Genomic DNA, 26,316 nt, shown 5'->3' with positions numbered 1-26,316 from the left:
ANNAACAGTATGGCAATTCCTCAAGGATCTAGAACTAGATGTACCATATGACCCAGCCATCCCACTACTGGGTATATACCCAAAGGATTATAAATTATTCTACTACAAAGACACAGTTTAGTCTTTATGTGGTTTCTTCAGATGTAATTCACACCAATGATGTTTGTGAGTATCTCAGTGGTCTAGGCTGAGAGTTTGTGGTGGTGGTGGTGGTGGTGGTGGTGGTAGTGTGGCTCTGCCAGAGGTGGGATTAATAGGTTGTTTCTTAGATCAAGAATACATGTATACACGCAGTAGGTTGGCCAACTCGGGGTCTGTCTCAGGGGGTTGGAATCATGGGGCTGTTACTCTCACTAAGAGCATAGGCACACAGTTGTTTGGCCAGCCTGGGGCACATCTGCCATGGGTAGTCCATGGGGATGTTTCTCTGGCCCTGATTGTGGGCGTATTGGTTTTGTGAAGGCCAGGGCCATGCCCACAGTGGGGTGGAGGGCACCATGAGGCTGTTTCTCAGAACCTGGGCAGGGCCTGATAGCCATTTTGTTGTCCTGGGGATGTGTTAACTACTCAGTGGCTCAAGAACCTCTCCCACTCAGAGAGGGTGTGAAACAGATTGGCTCAGGGTGAGTTTGCCCTAGGTAAGACTGCCAGACTGTTCATCTGGCTGGAAGTGCAGGTGGCAGGGGTTGGTTTCCCTGCTGTGCAAGATGACAGTCACAGTTGATTCTGGGCTCAGGTTCTACACAACTGGAGTTGTGGTGTTCAGCCACTGGTGTGGGACTGGTGGAATGAAGATGGAGCCCCAGTGTTGGAGAGGTGCAGTAGCTACTGGCCTCCAGAGGAGGATGCACTCCAGAGGCAGTTTTGGTCTCTACATGGAACTGTATTGCTGCAGCGTGGCGCACAGTGGCTGGGTAGGGCTTAGGACATCTACACCTCATCCTCCTAATTTGAATCAATACAGCTGCATGAATTTCCAGCATCTCTCCCAGCTGGGCTCAGGGCTTGGAAGAACTGTGGGGTTCTTCAGTAGTAAGGACTGTAGGTATATCCAGTGGCAATAGAGCCTGGTGGGATTCTTCTGGTTACCTTTTTCCCCCACTCTTGTCTCTGGGCTGATCTGCTTTGGATGAGGGAGATGGGGCTGCAGAAGCTGGGTGCCTCTATGCTGCCCCCAGGAGCTTCCAATTAATAGGTGCCTTTCCATTCCCCTGCTGTACTGCAGCCAACCCCCATTTGGCACTCCAGTAAAATCTTAACTGTTTTTCGATTACTTTGGTCCTTTCTTGCAACCTTCCTTCTTTTATCTAGTGGATGTCATGGAAACTAATAGCAGTGATAACCTCCCAATTTCGGAAAGTTAGGGTAAATACAGAGTAGACCCAGTCATTGTGAGGCCGAGAATCTGGTTAGTATCCCCCAAGACAATGGACTGTAGGGCCTAGCTGGGGCCTGGGCACAAGGACCATTTCATCACATCCTGTAAAAAGACCCCAGGAGACTGTACTAAATTAAACTTTGGGATCACAGGGTAGTTATGGAACATAAATACAATATTATTCAAATACGTTTCAATGCCCATAGAAGTGAGATAGTTTTGCATACTACTATATTGGTTTGATACTGTTTTATGTAAAATGGCTACATCCTTCATCTAGTTTGTCTTCCCTTGACCTCCTGTCAGATGTGAGGAAAAATGGAAATTCTATTTAACAAATGAAAGTCCCAGGTTCCTTAGCCAGGTAGTTTTATTATTCAATCATATACTTACTGCTTCATCAATATTTCTCAATTTTAAACTCTAAAACTTAAGGCTTTCCTCACTAGCAGCTTTCCTTTTTTAATGATATATCTTTTCCTAGTGATATAAAATATTTTTTAAAACTCAGGTAAAGTGCTCATAAGAGTGAACAAAGTAGTTGTCTGAGTGATCTTGGCAAACATATAATAAATAAATATTTTCTAGTTCTGGAAAACTAAGCCCCATGTGGAATTCTATCTTCTAACAAAGTAGGGAGTCATCAGTTCATGTAATAATACTTGTGTAGGAAAAAATTGATTTGGGAGTTACTTTGATTTAAAAAAAAAACTCTACCATTGGTGTTTAATTTAGTAATTTATCTAGAAGATTAATATAATTCTTTGGTCTTGAGTTTTAAACCACCTAAGATATTTAATCAACATTGTTGAGTTTAATTTACATATAATAAAATGAATCTGTTTAAAATATACAGTTTGCTCTGTTTTGATAGCTATGTACATCTGAGAAACCACTGCCACATTACAGTTACAGATAATTACCATCACCCCAAGATTCCTCATGCCTCCTTTTATCCCTTCCCTCTGTCTACCTCTAGGCCTAGGAAGCCGTAGATGTACTTTATATCACTATATATTGATTTTTATTTTATATATTTCTGTGTAAAAGGATTTATACAATATGCACACTTTTGTGCCTTTCAGTTGGAACAATAATTCTGAGATTTTACATATATATCTTGTTTTGTTTATACATTCACTTGTTAATGTATCTGTGGGTTGTTTCCAATTTGGGGATATTATGAAAAAAGCTGCTGCTCTGTGTAGACACATGTTTTCATTTCTCTTGAATACCTAGAAATGGAACGACTGTGTTGTACAATATATTTATGTTTAAATTTTTAAGAAATGCCAAGCTGTTTTCCGAAGTGGTCGGATCATTTTACATTCCCACCAGCAATGTATGGGAGTTTCAGTTCCTCCACATCCTCATCAACACTTGAAATTGTTAAACTCCTAAGTTTTAGCCATTCCAGTTGGTGTATAGTGGCATCTCATTGTGGTTTAATTTTCATTTCCCTGCTGATTAATAATATTGGCCTTTCCTTGATCTTTTCATCCACTAACATTTTAATATCTCAAAAATAATAATTTTATAGTATCATATAGGAGATGTATCTCTATTGATAAACGAATGAAACAGAATACCTAGTATATTGAAATCAAGAGGGTAGCTAATTGTAAGAACCATACATATTATTGTTATGTCCTGAAATTTCTTTTTTCTTTGCAATATTTATTTTATCTCACCACCTTGCTGCCTCTCTGGCACCAACTAAGACCAAATATAGATGGTACATACATTATTGAAAAAGGATATATTATGTCATTGTTAAGCAGAGCCAACAGAGTAGCTACTAAGAAAAATAGTTTCCTGATGTTTTTTAAAAGACAAAAAAACCAAAAAACAGTTATTCAAAGTCTGATTCTAGATAATTTTTTATTGTCATGCTCTTCTCTCGGGTTGGATGATACCTATTTCTGAGCCTTTAATACAACCTATTGACAGACACTTTATAAGTTCATATTTCTAACCCAGCTTATGCTGAGCTCTAGTTAGAGTTACGAAAAACACTGTAAATCAAATTTACAATACAAGCAAAAAAAAAAATAAAATAAAATAAAACAACAACAACAAACAAAATCTCCCAAAAGGAATAATGCCTCCTCCATCCCACACATATACACAAACACTATCTTACTTTTTAGTGTATCATATTTCAGTGAATGGCATTACAACTTATCCAGTTATGTAAACCAGAAACCTAGAAGTCATACTGAATTTCCCCCATAGCTGAATAGAATAGCTGAATAGAAGTCATACTGAATTTCCCCCAGTGCTTATCACTTTCACTCACTTTTTAAGATGTTCCTTGAGTTGAACTACTTATCTTTGTTTCCAGTGCTGTTTCTCTAGTCTGTATCACCATTATCTGTTGCCTGCACTACTGAGAGCACCTCTTCAGTGTTCTACCCACTGACAGTATTGTTCCATTCCAGTCCTTCACCACACTACAGCCAGACAATCTTCTTGAAATGCAATATAATATCACATCCCCCACTTCTGCTTAAAAACTTTGTGTAAAACTTCCCATATACACATATCACATTCTCTCTCTCTCTCTTTCTCAGCCCAGATAGTTTGATTTTGGTAAATTCTACCAAACATTAATGAAGAAATAGCACCAATTCCATGCAAATCATTCCTAAAATAGCGAAGAGTAGGCAATACTTTCCAACTCATTCCATGAGGCCTGTATTGCCTTGGTATAAAAATAGGCAAATATATTTCAATAAAAAATGTTACAGACTAATACCCCTCATGAACATAGATGGAAAAAGTTCTAAACAAAATTTTAGCAAATGGAATCTAATAGTATACTAAAATTATAATATATCGTGACCAAAGGAGCTTTATTTCAAGAATACAGGATTGTTTAACATTCAAAAATCGCCATATTAATCACCTAAAAAAATCTCAGGCATAGAAAAACCATGTGACAAAATCTAATATCTATTCCTGATTAAAACAAAACAAAAAAATTCTTAGCAAAATATAAATAGAAGGGAATTTGTTCAACCTGATAAGGAACATATGTGAAAAACCTGTAGGTAACATCATATTTAGTGGTGAAAGGCTGAATATTTTCCCCTTAAGATCAGGAACAGGGATATCCACTTTCTCTACTTTCGTGCAACATTGTTCTGGATGTTTTAACCAGCACAGTCAGTAAAGAAAAAGAAGCAAAGGAAGATGTAAAACTCATTTTTGTTCATAGATGGCATGTCATGATTTGATAGAATCTATTTAAAAAGCTACCAGACTAACAAGTGAGTTTAGCAAAGTTGCAGAGTAAAAGGACAATATACAAATTAACCATTTGTATTTCTATGTACTAACAACAGTTACAAATTAAAATCAATAAGGGAATTCCATTTAGAATAGCATCAAATATGAAATACTTAGGAATAAATCTGATGGCATATGTGAAAAAAATCAGTACATTGGAAATTATAGAATATCGCTGAGTAAATTTAAAGAAGTAAACAGATACTTTGCTAATGGGTTGGAAGAATCGGTATCATTAAGATGTTAATTCTCTCTAACCTTATCTAAAGATTCAACGCAATTCAACACAGTCAAAATTCCAGTTGAAATTTTTGTAGGTGTAGAATTAATAAGTTAATTCTAAAAATTGTGTGAAAATTTAAAGTACCTAGGAGAGTCAAAATAGCTCTGAAAAAAAGAGAACAAAGTTGGAGGTCAAAAATATCTTGATGCAAGAATTATTATAAAGCTGCAGAAACCAAAACATAGTATTGGTGGAAAGATGGAGAAACAGATTGATAGAATGGAGAGTCCAAAATTAAACCATACATATAAGGACAAAGACGTATGATTAAATGTAAAAAGGATAGTCATTTCAACAAATAATACAGAAACAATTAAATATATATGTGCAAAAAATGAACTTGGATCCATACCTCATATCATATACAAAAATTAACTCAAAATTGATCATAGGTCAAAATGTAAAATTACAAAACCTCTAGAAGAAATAAGAGAAGAACATCTTTGTGACCTTGTGTTAAACACAGATTTCTTAGGTATGAAATAAAAGTATGACTCATAAAGGAAAAAAACTAATAAATTGCATTCATCAATCTAAAACTTCTGGGATTCAGAAGACACTGATAAGAATGAAAAGACAAACCACAGACTGGGAAATACTATATGCAACATATAGCTAATACAGGTTTGAATCTAGACTATAGAAAAACTCTCAAAACTTAATAAGAAACAAACAACTCAATTTTAAAGGTAAGTAAGAGTTTTGAATTGATACTTTAGCAAAGATAGTGGGGGAAAAACACATGAAAAGATGTTCAACACAATGAGTCATTAAGGAAAGGCAAATTAAAACTATAATAAGGTACTGTTATACATCTATTAGAATGGCTACAATTAAAATGACTGACAATACCAGGTGATGGTGAAGATGTCAAGGATCTAGAATTCTCATACACTGCCCATGGGAATGTAAAGTGAGACAAGAACTTTGAAAAACAATTTAACAGTTTCTTAAAATATAAACACATATTCATCATGTTATCAAGCAAATCCACTCCAAAAGAAGAGGAAATATATAAGTCCATACAGAGACTTATGCACAGATATTCGTAGCAGCTATATAACTTCAAATGGAAAGTGACTCAAATGTTCGTCAACAAATATAAACAAATTATATAATGTATCTTTACAATGTAATATTGCTTGGTAATAAGAAAAGAAGTAAACTATTGGCACATGGAACCACCTAGATAAGCCTTAGAATAGATATGCTGAGTGGAAGAAATTCAGACTCCAAACACATATTGTATGATTTCATTTATATAAAGCTCTTGAAAATGCAAATAAATATTTAGTGACAGACAGCAGATGAGTGATTGCTTTGGGATGGGGGATTAGGAAATAGTGGGAGGGGTAGAGGTTACAAAGGGGCACGTGGAAACGTTTAAAGGTGATAGATGTGTTTATTATCTTGATTATGTTGATGGTTTCACACATGTATACATATGTTGAAAATGACCAGATTTATGCTTTAAATATTTCCAGTTTATTGTACGTCAGTTCTACAGCAATGAAGCTGCTTTAAAATATTTCTTGTGTAGTTTCCTAAGACTTTCAGAATAAGAACAAACATTTTAAATATAATCTGAATAGTCTCACCTCTACTTTCTTCTTCAGCCTCTATTCACTTGATGTTTCCCTTATTTTCTGTATTCTATTTATCTCAGTCCTTCCTATGTTCCTTGTGTGCTGGTACCACATATTCTTTGTATATCCTATTCCCTTTCTTTGAGATGCTTTTCCCTTTCTATTTGTCTAGTTAATTCCCTCTTATTTTTCTTATCTCAACTCAGTTATCATTCTCCTAATTACACCTTCTCTGTCTCCATTTTTAGATGAGATTTCCCTATATATGCTCTTATACAGCCATGTAGCTCTCCTCAAAGCACTTATCCCAATCTGCTTTCTCCATTGGTTTGTAATCTCCATGAGGCCAGCACTGCATTGGTCTGTACTTAACCACTGTATCCCGAACTTGGCCTAGTGTCTAGTACTTAGTAGATACTTCAAAGTATGCAATTGGTAACCAAAAGGGGGAGATCAAGTTAATGTGGTAACATCATCAATCAAGCAAAGATTTTCCATGATTAGATGCTAACTAAAGCAAATACTATGCACATCTTCCAATGCATTACATTTGAGATTGACAGTCCTTGTATTAAAGGAAGAAAGCACCAGCATTCTTGTAATACAACTAACTCACACACTGTACCAAAAGGTAGTTTTCTTATAATAATCTTATTTTAAGCAAACTGGACATAAGAATCTAGGTAGGCTATACTTAAAATTTGGTACCATCAAGGATTTTAACCATTATGCTTGTAGCTCATTAAGAGAAAAAGTGTAATTATATCATTATCTTAAATCTGTGATATATAGCTGGAGATTGTACCAGAAATCTGATGCCTTCACAGTTTTAGAGGAGGAATTGTTTCATTGAGTAATCATTCAACTTACTGTATGATTAGCTGAGGGCCACTTCTTGTGACATAATAGAGCAGTGTTCTTGGGGGTATGTGAGACACCTCATTTAGTTCATGCAGCTAGAAGAGCCATCTATTGTTCAGATGAAAGGGACCTGATAAGGAAAATCTATTTGTAGTAGAGAAGCACACAGTGGCAATATAAAGCCATTTAAAATGAGCCATGTTCTTGTCAGTCCTCTCATGAATTACTGCTTTCAAAGTTGAACTCTGATTTAGTTTATTTTTTTGACAATGATCAATTTGCCTTTGTTTCACAGATGGGCAAGTACAATATAAAAATAGAATTAGTGATTTCACAGAAATTTTGCTGTGGTTGGTTGACGTTTGTTTTAAAGAAGTTTCTTGGCTAGCTTTGGTGTGTAATGAATGAATGAATAAAAGAATCAGTGAGTGGACAAATGAATATTATTAAGCATTTATTAATAATATTTGCCAGGCACTTTGATAGGTACTTTTACATGTGGCATTTTAGTTAATTCTCATAGGAACCCTGTGATAGAGGTATTATTACTTAACAACCTCCTCCCCTTTTTTTGTACTTCAGACAATTAACTTTCAGGTTAAGTAACAACTCAGAATTGCATAGCAGGTGTCCAAACTAGGACTGGAACATAGACCCAACTTTTATTATTTCAACATTGACATCAAATTTGGTGCACAATAAGGCCTAAGAAGAGTTCTTCTTTTATTTGAATTTTACCATTAACAGTATTCTCACAGGTGGTGTAGTGGGTAGTGTTTTGGAGTGGCTTTTTCAAAATGGCAACAAGATTGAAAGTGACTGTCATGAGAAGTCTCAAAGGCAAAATTGTGAGGGGACAATAATTATTTCAAAAAACACTTGCTGCTAAAACAAAATGTCAAAACTGATTCAGAATGAATAGGCTGGCATTTCTTCAATAAAGAGTGTACTCCTCCCACCTTGGAGGTGGCAGGGAGGGGAGCTGGGTCAGGACTCAAAGACCTTCACAGTATTTCACCTAGAGCCTAGGTGGAAGCAGTAGAAAGTCTGGCTGAGATCACTTATGTATTGGTTCTTTATTCATCCATTTATTGACTAATCAACTACATAAGAAAACTATTTCAAATGAAGGTCATACAAACATGTTAAGTAAAAGAGTCTATACTTGGGGGTAATTGAGTGAACATAGAGGACTTAGAAATTGCAGTGAACAGAACTCTCTACCCCTATTCAACAGAATATACATTCTACTCAGCACCTCATCACACTTATTCTAAAATTAACCACATAATTGGAAGTAAAACACTCCTCAGCAAATGCAAAAGAATGGAAATAATAACAAACAGTCTCTCAGATCACAGTGCAACCAAATTAGAACACAGGATTTAAAAACTCACTCAAAACCACACAACTACATGGAAACTGAACAACCTGCTCCTGAATGACTACTGGGTAAATAAGGAAGGCAGAAATAAAGATGTTCTTTGAAACCAATGAGAACAAAGATACAATGTACCAGAATCTCTGGGACACATTTAGAGCAGTGTGTAGAGGGAAACTTATAGCACTAAATGCTCACAAGAGAAAGAAGGAAAGATCTACAGTTGACACCCTAACATCAAAATTAAAAGAAGCAAAGAAACAACAGCAAACAAATTCAAAATCTAGCAGAAGACAAGAAATAACTAAGATCAGAGCAGAACTGAAGGAGATAGAGACACAAAAAACCCTTCAAAAAATCAATGAATTCAGGAGCTGGTTTCTCGAAAAGATCGATAAAATAGACTGCTAACCAGACTAATAAAGAAGAAAAGAGAGAGGAATCAAATAGATGCAATAAAAAAATGACATAGGGGCTATCATCACTGATCCCACAGAAATGCAAGCTACCATCAGAGAATACTATAAACACCTCTATGCAAATAAAGTAGAAAATCTAGAAGAAATGAATAAATTCCTGGACACACGCACCCTTCTATGTCTAAACCAGGAAGAAGTTGAATCCCTGAATAAACTAATAACAAGTCCTGAAATCGAGGCAGTAATTAATAGCCTAACAACAAAAAAAAGTCCAAGACCAGATGGATTCACAGCCAAACTCTACCAGAGGTACAAAGAGGAGCTGGTACCATTCCTTCTGAAACTATTCCAAACAATAGAAAAAGAGGGAATCCTTTCTAACTCATTTCATGAGGCCAGCATCATCCTAATAACAAAATATGGCAGAGACATGACAAAAAAAGAAAATATCAGGCCAGTATCCCTGATGAACATTGATGTGAAGATCCTCAATAAAATACTGGCAAACCAAATACAGCAGCACATCAGGAAGCTTATCCACCACAATCAAGTTGGCTTCATCCTTGGGATGTAAGGCTGGTTCAACATATGCCAATAAATAAACATAATCCATCACATAAACAGAACCAAAGACAAAAACCACATAATTATCTCAACAGATGCAGAAAAGGCCTTTGACAAGTTCAACACCCCTTCATGCTAAAAACTCTCAATAAACTAGGTATCAATGGAACATATCTCAAAATAATAAGAGCTATTTATGACAAACCCACAGCCAATATCATACTAAATGGGCAAAAACTGGAAGCATTACCTTTGAAAACTGGCATAAGACAAGGATGCCCTCTGTCACCACTCCTTTTCAATATGCTATTGGAATTTCTGGCCAGGGCAATCAGGCAAGAGAAAGAAATAAAGGGTATTCAGATAGGAAGAGAGGAAGTCAAATTATCTCTACAGATTACATGATTGTATATTTAAGAAACACCATCATCTCAGTCCAAAATCTCCTTAAGCTGATAAGAAACCTCAGCAAAGTCTCAGGATACAAAATCAATGTGCAAAAATCGCAACCTTTTCTATATACCAATGACAGACAAACAGAGAGCCAAATCATGAGTGAATTCCCATTCACAATTGCTACAAAGAGAATAAAATACCTAGGAATACAACTTACAAGGGATGTGAAGAACCTCTTCAAGGAGAACTACAAACCACTGCTCAAGGAAATAAGAGAGACAAACAAATGTAAAAACATGCCATTCTCATGGATAGAAAGAATCAATATTGGGAAAATGGCCATACTGCCCAAAGTAATTTATAGATTCAATACTATCTCCATCAACCTACCACTGACTTTCTTCACATAATTGGAAAAAAATCTATTTTAAACTTCATATGGAACCAAAAAGCCTGCAAAACCAAGAAAATCATGGACAAGAAGAACAAAGCTGGAGGCATCACTCTGTCTGACTTCAAGCTATACTACAAGGCTACAGTAGCCAAAACAGCATGGTACTGGAAGCAAAACAGATATATAGACCAATGGAACAGAACAGAGGCCTCAGACATAACACCACTATACAAAACCATCAGATCTTTGACAAACCTGACACAAACAAGCCATGGGAAAAAGATTCCCTATTTAATAAATGGCATTGGGAAAACTGGCGAGCCATATGCAGAAAACTGAAACTGGACCCCTTCCTTATACCTTACACAAAAAATCAACTCAAGATGGATCAAAGACTTAAACGTAAGTTTAATAAAAATCCTAGAAGAAAACCTGGGCAATACCATTCAGGAAATAGGCATGGGCGAAGAATTCATGTCTAAAACACCAAAAGCAATGGCAACAAAAGCGAAAATTGACAAATGGGATCTAATTAAAGAGCTTCTGCACAGCAAAGTAAACTATCATGAGAGTGAACAGGCAACCTACAGAATGGGAGAAAATTTTTGCAATCTGTCCATCTGACAAAAGGCTAATATCCAGAATCTACAAATAACTTAAACACATTTACAAGAAAAAAAAAAAAAAACATCGAAAACTGGGCAAAGGATATGAACAGACACTTCTCAAAAGAAGACATTTATGCAGCCAACAGACATATGAAAAATGCTCATTATCACTAGTCATTGGAGAAATGCAAATCAAAACCACCATCTCATGCTAGCTAGAATGGAGATAATTTAAAAGTCAGGAAACAATAGATGCTGGAGAGGATGTGGAGAAACAGGGACACTTTTACACTGTTGGTGGGAGTGTAAATTAGTTCAACCATTGTGGAAGACTGGCAATTCCTCAAGGATCTAGAACCAGAAATACCATTTGACCCAGCAATCCCATTACTGGCTATATACCCAAAGGATTATAAATCATTCTACTATAAAGATACATACACACGTTTGTTTATTGCAGCACTATTCACAATAGCAAAGACTTGGAACCAACCCAAACGTCCAGTAATAGACCGGATAAAGAAAATGTGGCACATATACACCATGGAATACTATGCAGCCATAAAAAAGGGATGAGTTCATGTCCTTTGCAGCGACGTGGATGAAGCTGGAAACCACCATTCTCAGCAAACTATCACAAGAACAGAAAACCAAGCACCACATGTTCTCACTCCTAAGTGGGAGCTGAACAATGAGAACACATGGACATAGGGAGGGGAACATCACACACCAGGGCCTTTTGGCGGGTAGGGGGTAGGGGAGGAATAGCATTAGGAGAAATACTTAATGTAGGAGACGGGTTGATGGTTGCAGCAAACCACCATGGCATGTATATACCTATGTAACAAAGCTGCACATTCTGCACATGTACCTCAGAACTTAAAGTATAATAATAATAATAATAATAATAATAATAATAATAATAACAGTGAACACAAAGGGTTGACAATTATGAGGGAACATGATAGATATTAGAGTCCATTGATGTGGGGCTGCAGTTGTGTTTTCTTCAGTAAGAGGAGTATGGAAGAACTGAGAAAGGGTCTAAGGAGAGTCACTGAGACAGTAAAACTTGTGAAGAAAGGTTACAGACTTAGAATTGTTCAGTATAAAGAGATTATACGTATTGGGTAGTTTTATTCTTTTTTGTTAACTTTCATTAAAAAAAAAAAAAAACAGAAAAGTGACACAAAGCCCTTATAATTTACTGAGTGCCTAATACAAACGAGATAAAGATGACTGGCATTTTGTAACACATTATCTCATTTAAGCCTTATAGCAATGCTATAGTATTATCACCATTTTACGAAACAAGAAATGGTAGCTTAGATAAGTAAACTAGGTTGGTCAAGCATTCGTATGGACTTTGAGTATATTTATTAGTTCTTAATTGTATATATTTTCTTACTGTAAGGAAGAGTTTCATTACTCTCATTTCGGAGTAACCTAGTCAACTGGTTTGTAAACTCAGTGATGGCAGAAGGACATTCATATTCTTCTCTGCCTTACATGTTTCGGGAAACTCAATGATAAAAATGCAATGTTCCACTTACATGAAAACATCTCTACTAAAGATTAAATGAAATAAGTGGACTTCAATTTACAGTGGTAGAGGAGATGGAAAAGGATTTAAAGGTTGAAATCTCACAGCTAATAATGACAAAACCTTATATGCTTCATTGTCTCCAAAGTTCATGTGTTACCTAAACACTATGTTTTCTTTATAGGGGTCATAAAGGAGAATTCCCTCAAAGAGTTACTAAATAACAAACACTATTATAGACAGTAGATGAAAAATTGGAAGATGTTAGCTATAAGTGATAGCCAGGATAGTCTATTTATTAAGAGCTTAGATCCTCAAATCAGATGGCTTGACTTCAAATCTCAATTCTATCACTTGATAAGCCATAGTGTCTTATATTACTGTTATCAGTATTCTCTCTTTCCTCGCTCTGAAGGAATTATCTTTCCCCAACCTTTGTCATCAGGTTGGCCACATGACATTCCTTAGCTAATAAAATGTAAGCTGGAAGATGTTTTTAATGTCTGAACAGATGTTTTAAGATTCGCTGCATATTCAGTCATTGATCATTTCTCCTTCCGCCATGAGAACATTAGATAGAGGTTACTCTTCCATGCAACAGAAGCTACTTATAGAGGCTACTCTTCTGTCCATGGACAACATGGGCTAGAATGATAGCTAAGCTATGAAGTACATCTAACATGAGGAAGAAATAAACATTTGTGATTGAAAGTCATCAAAACTATTTTTGTTAGTTGATTCATTTAGCTGATTAGTATAACAATTTTGTTACCTTGGGCATTATTCTCACTCTGTCATTCACTTTCCTTTTTTGGGTAAGATCGAGTGATTGTGATGGTTAAAAATGTTAATGTAGTTAAAGTACTTAGATCAGTGCTGTACTGGTAAAATTGTTTTGCAGAAAAAAGTCCTGAATTGTAGTGTTTGTTCATTTAAATGGTGTAAATACTCTCTCATGACTGATTCAAAGCTACCAGCATGATGTCACTGAATGTGAAATTAGACAGAGTTACACATAACCAGCCATCATGAGTAGGATTGGCTCTAGCACTCTGTGGAATTCGGAACAGTGGACATAGCAAGCATGATATTAGTGCCTATCAAATAGTAAATGTTATGGAAGAGTGAATTTTCTGAAGATAGGTAACTGAACAAAATGGTTTCTCAAATTTTCTTTACATTCATAAAATCATATTTAGAAGATCACTCAGAGAATTTCAATGTTGGAAGCAAACTTAGAAATAATCTAGTATACCTATTTCATCTTAATAAAAAAGGGAGTTGAAACTTAGAGAGGCTGAGTAGCTTGCTCAAAGTCACACAGAGAGTAGGAAACAGCACCATGGCTCCTAGTAGCCAGTCTATTCTTTTCCCTTGCAACATGAACAACCTCTTTTTAAAAAATTGCTATGAAAAGAATCAACAAAGAAAAAAGATGAATAACTAGCTAATATCTCTTACTGTGTCCCAGTTTCTGATTAAGTATAACAATAATAAATAAAAGATTAAAATTAAACCCTGGTTACATTTATTGATAATCCTGTTTTTTTGTAATTATGAGTCCATTTTGAGGAAAGTTGTCATTAGGAGAAATGCTTAATAGTGTATTGTCGTGATGCATCATTTTATAAAAGTGATAATTACTAGGAGGAACTGTAAATTTTATCAATCATTGAAATGTCTAATTAAGAATAGTTTATTTTGACTATAAAAATGAATGCGTCATCTCCTTGCATTTCCTAGTAATATCTCCTAAAATATTGCAGTACACCCCATGCAAGTACACTCTCAAATTAGTGCTTTTCAAACAAGTAATGCAGTGTGTTCATATCTTAAGGTAACAGTGGTTTATTTATTTTAACAACAGTGGTTACTGGCTGTAACTATGGAATGCATTGTCATGGAAACCACTTTTCCCCTCATCTTCCCCTTCAATTTACCCCAGAGTTGTTATTTGGAGAGGAGAATTAAGGAAAAGCATTTTCTCTAGTACATATAAATGGATAACAGATAAACACATATACACGCACATACAGAGAAATGAACTCTCACTGATTAAAGTTAAACATAAAAAGTCAAGGAAATGAAATATACATTTTGTTTTATATTTTGTCATTTCACTTTATCTATTTAAACTAGCACAAACTGTAAAATGGGGAATAACTTGCACATAGCAGCCTTAATGCTGCCCTAGAATAGGAGGTCAGCTTTAGCTTGGGTAATTCATTAGGGAAAGACTGTGTTAGATATTATTGGAACATCACAATATAGAGCATACAATACTTTTGGGGTGTTTGAAATCCAAATTATAGGCTAATGAATAAGGGAAATATTGTACAGCTTTTTTAGAATCTATTCTCTTGGAAAAACCAGCCACAATTATAGATGCTCTGTAGGTGGAAGTGCTCACACAATCACACTTTTTATGCTAACATAAAGGAATAAAATAGTAAGGGATATACTTAATCTATACATGTGACTTTAAATTTTCACAGAAGGCCTCAGACCAGAGTTTTGCTCCTAAAATGTGACCTAGTATGTTTAAGAACTTATAGATTAGACCTCCTGAGTCCCAGCGGCCTCCAGCTATTCATTAGATTGAATCAGTACTGATTCCTAATGGAGATATCTACTAGGCAAGGACTTCTGCACTTAGTGTAAGAATCCCAAAACTTTAGGCATGGCTGCCCTCTACAGTTAGAACCAGGTATAACTCAACTCTGAGGGTCTTTCCATGTTGAATTTTGCTCATACTTTGTTCCATATTGAATTTCCTTCAGATGAGTCTTATTTCATAAGGAGGAATTGCATTCCTCTCACAAGGGGCCTGATTAGAATGTAGATTTATTGACATTCTACTGGCCTATAGGATGAAAATGTAGGGTTGGGCTTCATAATCCATATTTATAATAAGCATCATAGATAATTATGACATAATCAGGTTTATTTTCCATCAACTTGGGAGAGAAGAGGAGAGTATTTTGGATATGGGTGGGGCAAAGGCACTTTATAAGGTACTGTCTTTGACTTAATGATTTGCAAGTTGGTATGTTCTTTTGTTCTAACCAATACATTTAAACTTTCTAAGGAGGAAGCATACCATGATATTGAGGCTTTTATTAGTTTATGATATAAGTGGTCTGGCATTCTGATGGAACTGCATCAGGAGGATGTGGTCAGTTTGCTATGGATACTTTGGACTATGTTGTTCCTGTATTTCAGGTGGGATTTCTGAATTTAACACCAAATTGGAAAGAGTCTTGGAATTACCATATTCATGTAAATGTGACAGCCCTAATCCTTCCCAAATAAATCTGAATACTTTGGAACATGTTTCTGGAGAAGTGCGTTATGTCTCTCATGATGCTGTTTTCTAAACTCTCCTCTACTTTTCTTTGAACCTAACCTTCAGACTTATTGATTATGTGACTTGAGCAAGTGATAAAACACTAAGGGTCTCAGTTTCTTCCCCTAGAAAAAATATGTTGAATAATATCTACCTCTTAAGCTAAGAAATGAAATAAGCTATGTAAGAGCAGCTACCATGTACTGGGGCTTACCACAGGAATGTGTTGGTCAATATATCTGTCTCGTCTTCGTGACAACCCTTTAGGTTAGGGGTTGACACCTGCTAGTTACAGGTAAGCAAACAGGAGTTTGGATAATGTAAGTGACTTACACAAAGCCACATCTAGCACCAGAGCCAGAATCTGATTCCAAACTCTGATGTTTTGCTCTCTTTCTACCAACCATCTGTGAGGCATAGTGCCAGGCATCCAGGTGGCACCCAAAAAGTGCTAGTTTTACCCACTTCCTACCCCACACCCTTCTTATCACATTTGTTTTTGTCTTCCATAAGCAATTTTGCAGCTGTGCCAGCCAGCCACATGCTGAAATTTTTTTTTTTTTTTTGGTCTTTTGCAATTTTGACAGCCTCAGTTAAAACAAAAAACAAAACAAAAAACAAACAAACAATAAAGCATCCATCAGTCTTATCATTCATACTTCTGGAACAACATAAGTACTACTTCTGGGGTTTCCTGGAGCCTCAGAGACATCAAGGTGGGGAAGGGGCAGACGCTTCTTTTTTGAGTTTGATAAATGTTATGTCAAATAAAGCCTTGGTTCTGAGGCCGCTTCCCTACCCAGGGAGTGAGTGGGCTCGCTGACCCAGAAGTCAACGGCTTAGGGCACCAGCGAAATCATTTTGAGCCTGTTTTCTACCCCAGATTTCTTTGCTGGCCCTCCGACCGCCCCCAGCAAGGCATGCTGTTGTCAAAGGGCTAGGAGGATGCTCCCTTCAGGGCTCCGCGCGGGCCTCCCTTCCCTTCCCGGGAAGTCGGCCTCGGAGGTCTTCTACCCTCGGGTGGCTCTAGCGGTGGGGGCCAAATGCAGTCTCGGGGTCACGTCAGTGCGGGGAGGTCCCGTGCTCCCACGCTGGGGACTCCTTGGCGGCACCAAGAGCACCCAAAGGCAGGACCAGGCTGGCAAGCACCGCGCTTCCTCCCTTTCTCAGCCCCTCCCACCCCACTTGCCCGGCCAGCGCTCCCCACAGTGACTCTGGATTGCAGCAAGCCACTGGCTTTTTACCAAATCGGGAGCTGCAGTATGTTTTTTCTTCTTCTTCTTCTTCAGAGGAAATAATTTCAGCCCCCTTCAGCTCGCATGACAATCTTGTGTGACTGGGGAGAGTAGGCGGGCACATCCTTTTACATGCTAATACTGCCCCACCTCCTTTGAACCCTCCTCTAAGTGCCTCGCTTCCTTTTATTTTATGGTTTATTTTATTTTATTTTATTTTATTTTACCTCCCCAAATTCACCGTAGGGGGAAAAATTCTTTCTTGGTTCTGTCCCTCCCCCCACACGCCTCGTTCCCCAGGGAAGGGAGACCCCGAGAGGCTCGGTACTTGCCCGCGGCGTTGCTTCCACCGGGGCTCCGGGATGGCCACGGCGGGTGCAGGGGGCAGTGATCGAAGCAGCAGCTCGGTCTAGGCTGTCGCTCCATGTGCCTGGCGAGCACAGCGTTTGGGTCCCCCAGCGAGCTGCCACTGCCGCAGCCCGGAAGGAATGTCCCCTGTTGTTAAGGACCCTGACTGTTTTACACCAATGATTTGCCACTGCAAAGTTGCTTGCACCAACAACACTTTATCGTTGATGTTTGGATGCAAGGTAGGACGAGGTTCATGTCTTTTTAATGCATGTTGCCTCCCTCGGGGGAGAGAACAATTCCTTTTGTTGCTTGTTTATGTCTCTGCCTGTTGGGAGAGTGACAGAAGCTGCTGCGACTGCTCTGCTCTCTCTGGGAGCCAGCTGGGTTTGGGGGCCAAGAGATAGCACTGATTTTCTGGCGTCCGATGTTGGGCCGATAACTCAGTGGTGATGGGACCCTGATCTCTAACATACAGAAGCTGTAAGAGCAGATGCGGCTCGGAAATGGGCACCTTGGGTGGCTTTCTGCTTGGGATCTCCTTGTGCATTTTGCTAGTGACTGGGCTCCCGACTGCTGATTTGGGAGCTTCTGAACTCATCTCAGGTTACTACCACCTAGAGCCCCAACCCACTGGGCCAACTAGCAGGAGTAAGTGGGGTGGTGGATGAACTCCAGATGAAATTCAACACATCAATTTGCAATGTGACATATTTTAAGATAAAGAGCTTATTTTTATTTTAGACAGAAAATCTGGAGCTAGGCTCAGATTGCCCCCAGTTGCGTGCTTTTCCCTTTTATACAATCCACTTGAAATCAACAAACAAATTTTATCAAGAGGTGGCGCAGTTACTCAGTGAAGTTTGTAGTGAATAACTGTCCCACCCTAGATTTTTGTAAAAGTGATTGGTGTTCCCAAAGAAATGAGGTTTGAAGGTTTTTAAAACAGGTTATCATTCATTGCTCCTTTTCTGAAATATATTCACGGGGCTTCCTTGTTGGACCTGATGATGCACTCCCTGAAAAAGATGCATAGAACTTGGTGTTTGAACGGTTTAAGCCGGCTAATGGCCTGAGTGCACGTCCTGTTACTGTAAGATACAAGTCTTCACTTCTTTTTGTTGTGAAAAGCCGGTGGATTCGTCCAGCTTATTTATATAAAACACTTCATGTGGCTACTATGGTGACTAAGGAGAGAGAGAGTGAGAAAGAGCAAGAGAGAGAGAGAGCCTGCTTCATCTGAAATAAAGTTTGACTTCTCTAAGTGAATATGTATCACATTATACCTATTTTTCTGAAAGATAACAGAGATTGGATTGGACAGCTGGTAAGCACCTTAGGCAGTAAAGTTAATGAAACACACACTCTGAACTTCATGGGTAGCGCTCATAGGAGGTGTAAGCTTAATGGAAAAATTGGGAGTCAGGATTTTAAGTCTTATATTGGCTATGCCTAGAGAATGTCTCTTCTCTGGGCCTCAGATTTTCTTCTGTAAAATGAGGGCTGTGGATGAGATTATCTCTGAGGCACCTGCCAGCTCTAACAATCTCTGATTAGGTCTTCATTGAAGTCATTGAATTATAATATTATTGCCAGAGATTTATGTTTTTCTACTCAATATGATAGGTTACACTTTAGGGTGAGTTAAAAAATATATTGCCTGTACTAAAGAGTAGCTGGTTGTTCCTTTTGAAACCCCAAAGAAGTCTTAGAATTGTTGAAGGTTTGTGTGTTCATCACTGTCGGAAAGGTGTATGTGAATGAACAGCACCAGTAACTAAGGAGTTAGGTTCTCTCCCATACAACCTGCCACCCCTACCTCATGCTTTTATTCACCCTCCCAATTGCATTTACAGTAGCATCTTTGCAATGGTTACTGTTTAAAATCCATTCCCATGAACTTACAAGAATTACTTTGCAGTGCTAAATGATTATTAACAAAGGTGAATTATTTGTCAAGGGAAATTAAACACAAGCTAATAATCAAATAAGATAAGCCATTCGGGTTGTGAGAATGTTGTTGACATCATGACATTCAACCCATTCAAGGTTCATTTACAGACAAGTTTCTTTTATTGTTGTTATATTTTCACCTGCAATTTTCAGACCATATTGGAGCGGAATTAAAATAATTCAAGCACACAACTTTTTTTTTTTTTTTTTTTTTGAAGGCTAAGGAAATACAATACATTACTTAACTTTCTTTAAGTTCTCTTACTTTTGGTGTTTGGGTTTAGCAAATTCACTTTATGAGAGAGATTCATGTCAATAGAGTGAAACACCTATGTCATGTGTGTTGGCAGACATCATTTTTTGAAAAATAAATTAATGCTATGTGAAAATAAAATAATACTTTTAGAGACTCTAACCCATCTTATTTTACAAAGTATTTGAATAAGATAATTCTCAAATCCCTTTATAACAGGATCAATTATTATATTATAACCATACTTAACAGAAGGATAATTATAGATGAATTGACATAAGGATTCTACCTTATAATCTTAAATATGGAAAGAGTATTAGGACTTCCTACTGTAGCCTTCCTCCTAGTGAAGTTCTTCAACACTATCTGACAGATGAAAACAGAAAATAATACGGAAAATTTACCTCACATCAGGCTTAAACTTCAAAGCTAAATTTTGTACTTACTATTGATATGATTTATGTAAGTCTCAGTTTCTTCATATGTAAAGTGGCCATAGTAATAACTACTGCAGTATATATTACTATGTCATTGTGAGAAATAACATTTAAATGAGATGCCTGCAGTACTTACTATGTATAAATTCATCAAATGATTGTTGCTTTTATATGGCCCTAATTATTTTCATAGCTCCACTGAAGTGGGCTTATTACTTATAGGAGAAACTGCTTCTGCTGTTATTAACATAGTTCTCTTCATAAATTCTTCATCTTTATTAAGAAATCAATCATTACTTTTCCCAAAGTTATTTTTCTTTGCTCTATGCTGTTTATATGAAATATAGGAACCATTTATATATTGATATGACATTCAGAAAATGAAGTACATTTATGAAAATTAATGAACAAATTATACTATTATTCCATTTGATCAGTAAATATTTATTAACCACACAAGAAATGCTACACACTGGAGGCATAGCAATAAACTGATCTTGTTCCCTTTGGTCTCAAATTTAAGTGATATGGCAGATGATTACATTTCTTACAATATTGATTTAAGAAAAAAATTATAAAGGATTTTCACTGAATCTTTTAGTAATTAAAATGTAATTTAAATAATTTTTGAAAAAATCATGAAGACACAGATTTCAGTAAGGATACTTCAAAAACCTACAGTCATTTCAAGATTACCTAATAAGTGTGAAAATAAGAGTATTAGGATGGATATTTATTTCCTTTCCTGAAAGATATGCATATGGCAAAGTCTAAAACCATTTTCATGTGTAGGCCAGAGTGTCAGTTTCAAAAACACTAAAACTGTTTGCTCTAATTATCTCAGAATGGCTTGAAGGATGCGGAATAATTTGAGCTTTCAAGCTAGACACTCAAAAGTTATCTTCTTTTGTTACTTAGCCATCTCCAGGATCCCTCTTGTTGCATCCTGACAGCTATTCAATTTAGTTAACTGACTGTATGACTTATGACTGTAAACATGGAGTGTCTTCCTGTGCTAGGCATTATGATGGGCATTAGAGATACAAATGTAAGTCCAACACCATTTCTTCCACAAATTAATTCTGAGCCAATTAAGGAAGTAATTCCACTTCCTTTATTAAAATACAGATCACCCACTGTCCCACCTAACCTTAAGTTCTCATGAGAGAAACCAAAATAACCTTGTTCCATAAAAAGATTTTCTATTATATCAGTTTCCCCACCAACTTTTTTATTTGTTTATTTATTTTATTTATTTATTTATTTTTGCCCCTGTCCATATGCCATTAACACATTCACAAGGTAATTTATGGGAATGAACTTGCCATAGGGAAGGAGGACTCCTAAAAGGTTATTTTTTTCTCATAGTAGTTTCTATGTCATTATCAGAAAATAGGTATCAACTTTACCTTCACTTAACTGTTTTCTCCATCCACAAAAATCAAAGTATTGAATTTAATTTCAAGGGCCAGACTAAATAGTATTTCTCTTTCCTGATTCTTGTCTATAGCTGCATTGCAAAGGTCCACAGTCCGTGTGTGTATCTCCCTTCTTTTATTCCCCTTTTTTATTCCCCAATATTTCTAAGACAAAAGAGAGTAGATTTTAGGTATTCTTACACACACACACACACACACACACACACATATATACACACAGAGAATGTAACAGAGATAGAGGGTATGTTAATTAGTTTGACTGTAGTAACCATTTCACTATATCAAAACATTATGTTGTATATTTTAAATATTTACAATTTTAAAAGAAATGTGGCTAAAACTTGAGCACCTTTTTCTTTCTCATAATAGCCATTTGTTAATATAACAGCTCAACTGAATCACTGTGAAGCCCCTAGGACACATCAGGTATATTCAATATTGTTGTTATATATTAAGGTAGGGGAAAGTTTTTGAAAATGTTAGAGTCCTGAAATTTTGTTTTCTGGTGAATATTTGGACATTTTGTAACTTCCTTAACCCTCAAAGAAAAGGAGTCATCTTCCAGAAAGCAGCCTGCCTTTCTTCTACGGGGTGACTCTCACAAAAGAGAGCACAGGGAGAGTAACGGGAAGGTTAAAATGGAATAAAATGGAAAAACAAAAAAAGGAGAGAATCAAAAGAAGAAAGGGATGAGTTCAAGGACTAAAAAAGCAAAAGGAAAGGGTAAAATAATTTGGTTTTATTAAACATATATACACTATCTTAGGTGTTTTACAAGTGTTATTTCTTCCGATCTCCATAGTTACCAGGCAAACAGAAAAAGGAGCAGGGAAGGAAGGAAAATAGAACAGAATGATGGGAAGGGAAAGATGGGGGGGTGGAAAAAAGAGAGAGAGAGAGAGATAGAAAGGGGAAATGGGTTGTGGGCTCCCAGCCTCCAGAGGGTGCTCTAATACACCCCCAAGATCAGAGGGCCTGTCAGAACCTCCTTGGTGGACAGTTCCCTGGAACCTTCTGGCTTTCTCCACCTCTCCCAGACCCCTTTTTCCGGCCTAGACAGTCTCTGTGGCAGAGAAGTAGTTTTGTTTGCCCATTTGTTTATTTAAATGTGGCCAATTTTGTTATAAATTATTCGTGGTAGCAGAGGAGCCATCAATTTATATATAATTATGTATTTTTTTTTGTCACTAGCAGGGTGGTTTCCCTTTACATATTTTGAATATTGCCAAAGGTTGACAATTTTAGTATATGTATTTTTTTATTTTATAGTAATATATGTTCATTGAAATACATTAGAAAAAACAGAAATTCAGAAAACAAACTTTAGAAAATACTTTTTGTTTCAGAGGACTAGATGTAAAAACTTAATATTCCAGTGTCTGTTTTCCTAGTTTTCCAGTACTATTTTGGTTTCCTTGGTTTATACGTGACTTATTTTTAAAATGCTGTTGTAATCATGTTGAGTTTGCATTTGAATAATTTAAATTTATATTAGGCTTTGTGAATGTATTTTAATTGCTGAATAACAGTTAACTATCCTTTTGATATTTTGGCTTTTCCCCTTAAATTTTCTACTATTAAAATAAAATAAACATCTTGGGGAATAAGTCATTTTGGATTTAAAATTATTTCCTTTGGATAGGACAGAATAAGTAAAATTACTAAGTCAGATTTTTAAAAATAATTTAAGATGCTTGATGATGGGTATTTCTAAGTTTATTTTAATCATAGTTATATAAATTTGTACTGCCACAGGCTACTTTGTATGTCATCACATTCTTCATCTTTACTTTATGGATTTGTAAATAAGAGGTAGTCTAGTTTTTCTCCTGAATAGGGTTAAAACTCTGTTAGACTTTGAGTTAATAGGAGTCTCATGACTATATTGCTTTGTATCACCTTAAAATTACCTAATATGCAAAAAATCCAAATGTTTAAAATTGGCACATTAAGGAGTCAGCTATTTACATTGCCAAGACTTCAGTTTCTCTCTCAACACATACCCACACTGACCTGCTACCAGCTGTCAGATACTGTTTTCAGAAATGTCAACTCACTTAATCTTTACAGTGCCCCTTTGAGATGGGTATAGTAGTTATTCTAGTGTTACAGATAGGGAAATTGGGGCACAGGTGGTTTAAGTAATTTGCCCGAAGACATATAGCTCTTAAATAGCAGAGCCAAAATTTGAACCTAAGCAGGTTAGATTTAGGGTCTACACTCATTTCCAATATAATTTTGGTACTCTTTCAAATAGCATGATTCTATGCTTAAGTGCCTTTAAGCTATGAGTCAATTTGCAAAAATGTCATTTATGCACACCTGAATTTGAATGTAAGGCACATTGATCAGAGGAGTCAGTTTTATTGTACAAGAATTTCTTTTGAGAGGAGTTTGATCCAAACATCATTTTTCATAGTATTCACACTATCATTTTCCACATGAGGTTATTAAATCATATGGACAGGAGGTGACTTACTCAAGGTCATACAGCAAGTTACAGAGTCATGGCTACAGCTAGGTCTCCTCATTTCTAACTCAATGTTACTCTTTCTACGTCATGACCTCTAACTCTGAACTAGAAGTTTTGGAAATCAAGGTGAGAAAAGAGAAACTGACAAGTTGTATCTGCAAGAAGCTGGAAAAATAACACCCTTCTTTCAGGACTGTTGTAAAAATTAAGTGATATATCACATATCAAAACATTTAGCACAATACCTGGTATGTGGTAACTATAAAATATGTGGATTTCTTTCTATGTTATTAAACCACTTTACATATTGCTGAGAAGATGGAGATTGCTGATAGAGTCAACTGAATAGTGTTAAACACTTAGAAATTCACCTATCAGTAAATTGGATGTATTTTAACCTACCAATGCATTGTTGAAATCTTCTAATGCTACAAAAGGCAGAATCTGGAAGTTTATATAATTCACACCAAAAACAAAAATCCTAGATGATACCTGACCCAGAAAGAGAAAATGAAAAATGAGCTAAGGAGTTAAACAGGTGCTGATGTCCCAAACAAGCAGGCTGCACGGACCTTTTGTTCCCTTTGACAATATATACTTGCCACTTCTAGGTCTTTTACAGTTTTATTTTAATAGTAGAAAATTTGAGAGAAAAACCCTGAATATAAAAAATGAGTGTTAACTTTTATGACATCAATAAAGTATGTTCACAGAAAGGGAATACTGATTTGCAGAATTCAGGATCCTGAAGGAGCTCAGACTTTAAGAAGTCTTTTGCCTTGTATGCAATTATGGGTGTCTAGGTAAAGTTTTAAATAAAATACGTATGGTGAAATAATTCCCAGGATCTTTTGAATTACATTACCCCTGGACTCTTATGGCATGTAATACTTTATAATTGTATCCTAATTGTAATATTCAGTTGAAAATTCTGTTTGCTTATCCATTTGCTCATCTAAACTGTAGGGATTTTAGGGGCAAGGGCCATATTATATTAATTTAGTATAATGCCTGGAAGATCCAGTAAATATGATTATGCCTATTGCACAGAAGGCAGTTAATAAATATTTGTTGATTGAATGAGTGAGTGATACAGGTGCTCATAAATGTTTACTGAATGTAGAAGTGAAAAAATAAATGGTGCCTATTTTGTTGTTTGTCACTTTTCTTTAAAAATTGTCTTTGATAACTTAACCTCTCGTGTTATCAAACTTCCCAGAGATCATGTTCCCTGAAATAAAGACTAGGCATTACTTAATGTGCTACCTTGATGTAGTGGTTAACTTTATGTGTCACCTTCACTGGGCCAGACATTTGGTCAAATATTATTCTAGGTATATCTGAGAGATTGTTTCTGGATGACATTAAATTGGTAGGCTGAATAAAGAAGATTGTCCTCCCTAATGATGTGGGTGAGCCTCATCCAACCAACTGAAGACCTGAATAGAACAAAAAGCCTGAGTAAGAGGGAACTTCTCCTGCCTGCCTGCTTTGAGTTGATGCATTGACCTTTACTGGCCTTTGGATTTGAAGTGAAACTTTGGCTCTTTTTGGATTTTGAGCCTGCTGGCTTTCGTACTGGAACTTATATCATCAGCTTTCCCAGTTCTCAGGCCTTTAGACTAGAATTGGAACTGCATGTTGGCTCTCTGGGGTCTCCAGCTTGCTGACTGCTGACCTTGGGACATAACCTCCATAATAATGGGAACCAATTCATATGTGTGTGGAGGGGGATAGGGTGGGAGAGGACAGATAGACTGATTATCTATCTATCTATCTATCTATCTATCTATCTATCTATCTATCTATCTTCTACTGGTTCTGTTTCTCTGGAGAACCCTGACTAATACAGCTAGTATCTGGGGTGAGATGCCTGGCTGTGTCATCGCTAATAAGCCGTTCTTGCCTAGTAAGGTACAGAGAAGCTAATAAATCATAAAAGCAGTCAGATCTCCATGCCATGGTTATCTTATTGATATTAAAATTGTTTCCTCATAAGGTTATAGATATATTTTATTATAAGTCACAGATTATACTTCCAGAGATACCATAGTAGAAAACATTTAAAACTAATGATTTTCAGCCATATATATATATATATATATATATATATATATACAGAGAGAGA

The 26,316-nt window shown here is 36.4% G+C and overlaps 1 protein-coding gene across 4 annotated transcripts in view; it reads left to right on the top strand.

Annotated features, from left to right (window-relative positions):
* The window catches only part of DLG2 (discs large MAGUK scaffold protein 2), a 2,095,027-nt gene that overhangs the window by 934,037 nt on the left and 1,134,674 nt on the right, over positions 1 to 26,316 (top strand). The window contains exon 1 of one of the 4 annotated variants that reach the window (XM_017850881.1): positions 17,450 to 17,875. The exons of the other annotated variants lie outside the window; for them this stretch is intronic. Coding sequence (XP_017706370.1) covers positions 17,774 to 17,875 — 102 coding nt within the window. The 5' untranslated portion in view covers positions 17,450 to 17,773. Of the gene's footprint in view, positions 1 to 17,449; positions 17,876 to 26,316 lie in introns of those variants that run through there. 4 annotated transcript variants of the gene reach the window in all.

Source organism: Rhinopithecus bieti, unplaced genomic scaffold (genome assembly GCF_001698545.2).
Source record: "Rhinopithecus bieti isolate Rb0 unplaced genomic scaffold, ASM169854v2 scaffold_30846, whole genome shotgun sequence".
NCBI lineage: Eukaryota > Metazoa > Chordata > Mammalia > Primates > Cercopithecidae > Rhinopithecus > Rhinopithecus bieti.
This window is presented reverse-complemented; position numbering and strand designations above follow the sequence as displayed.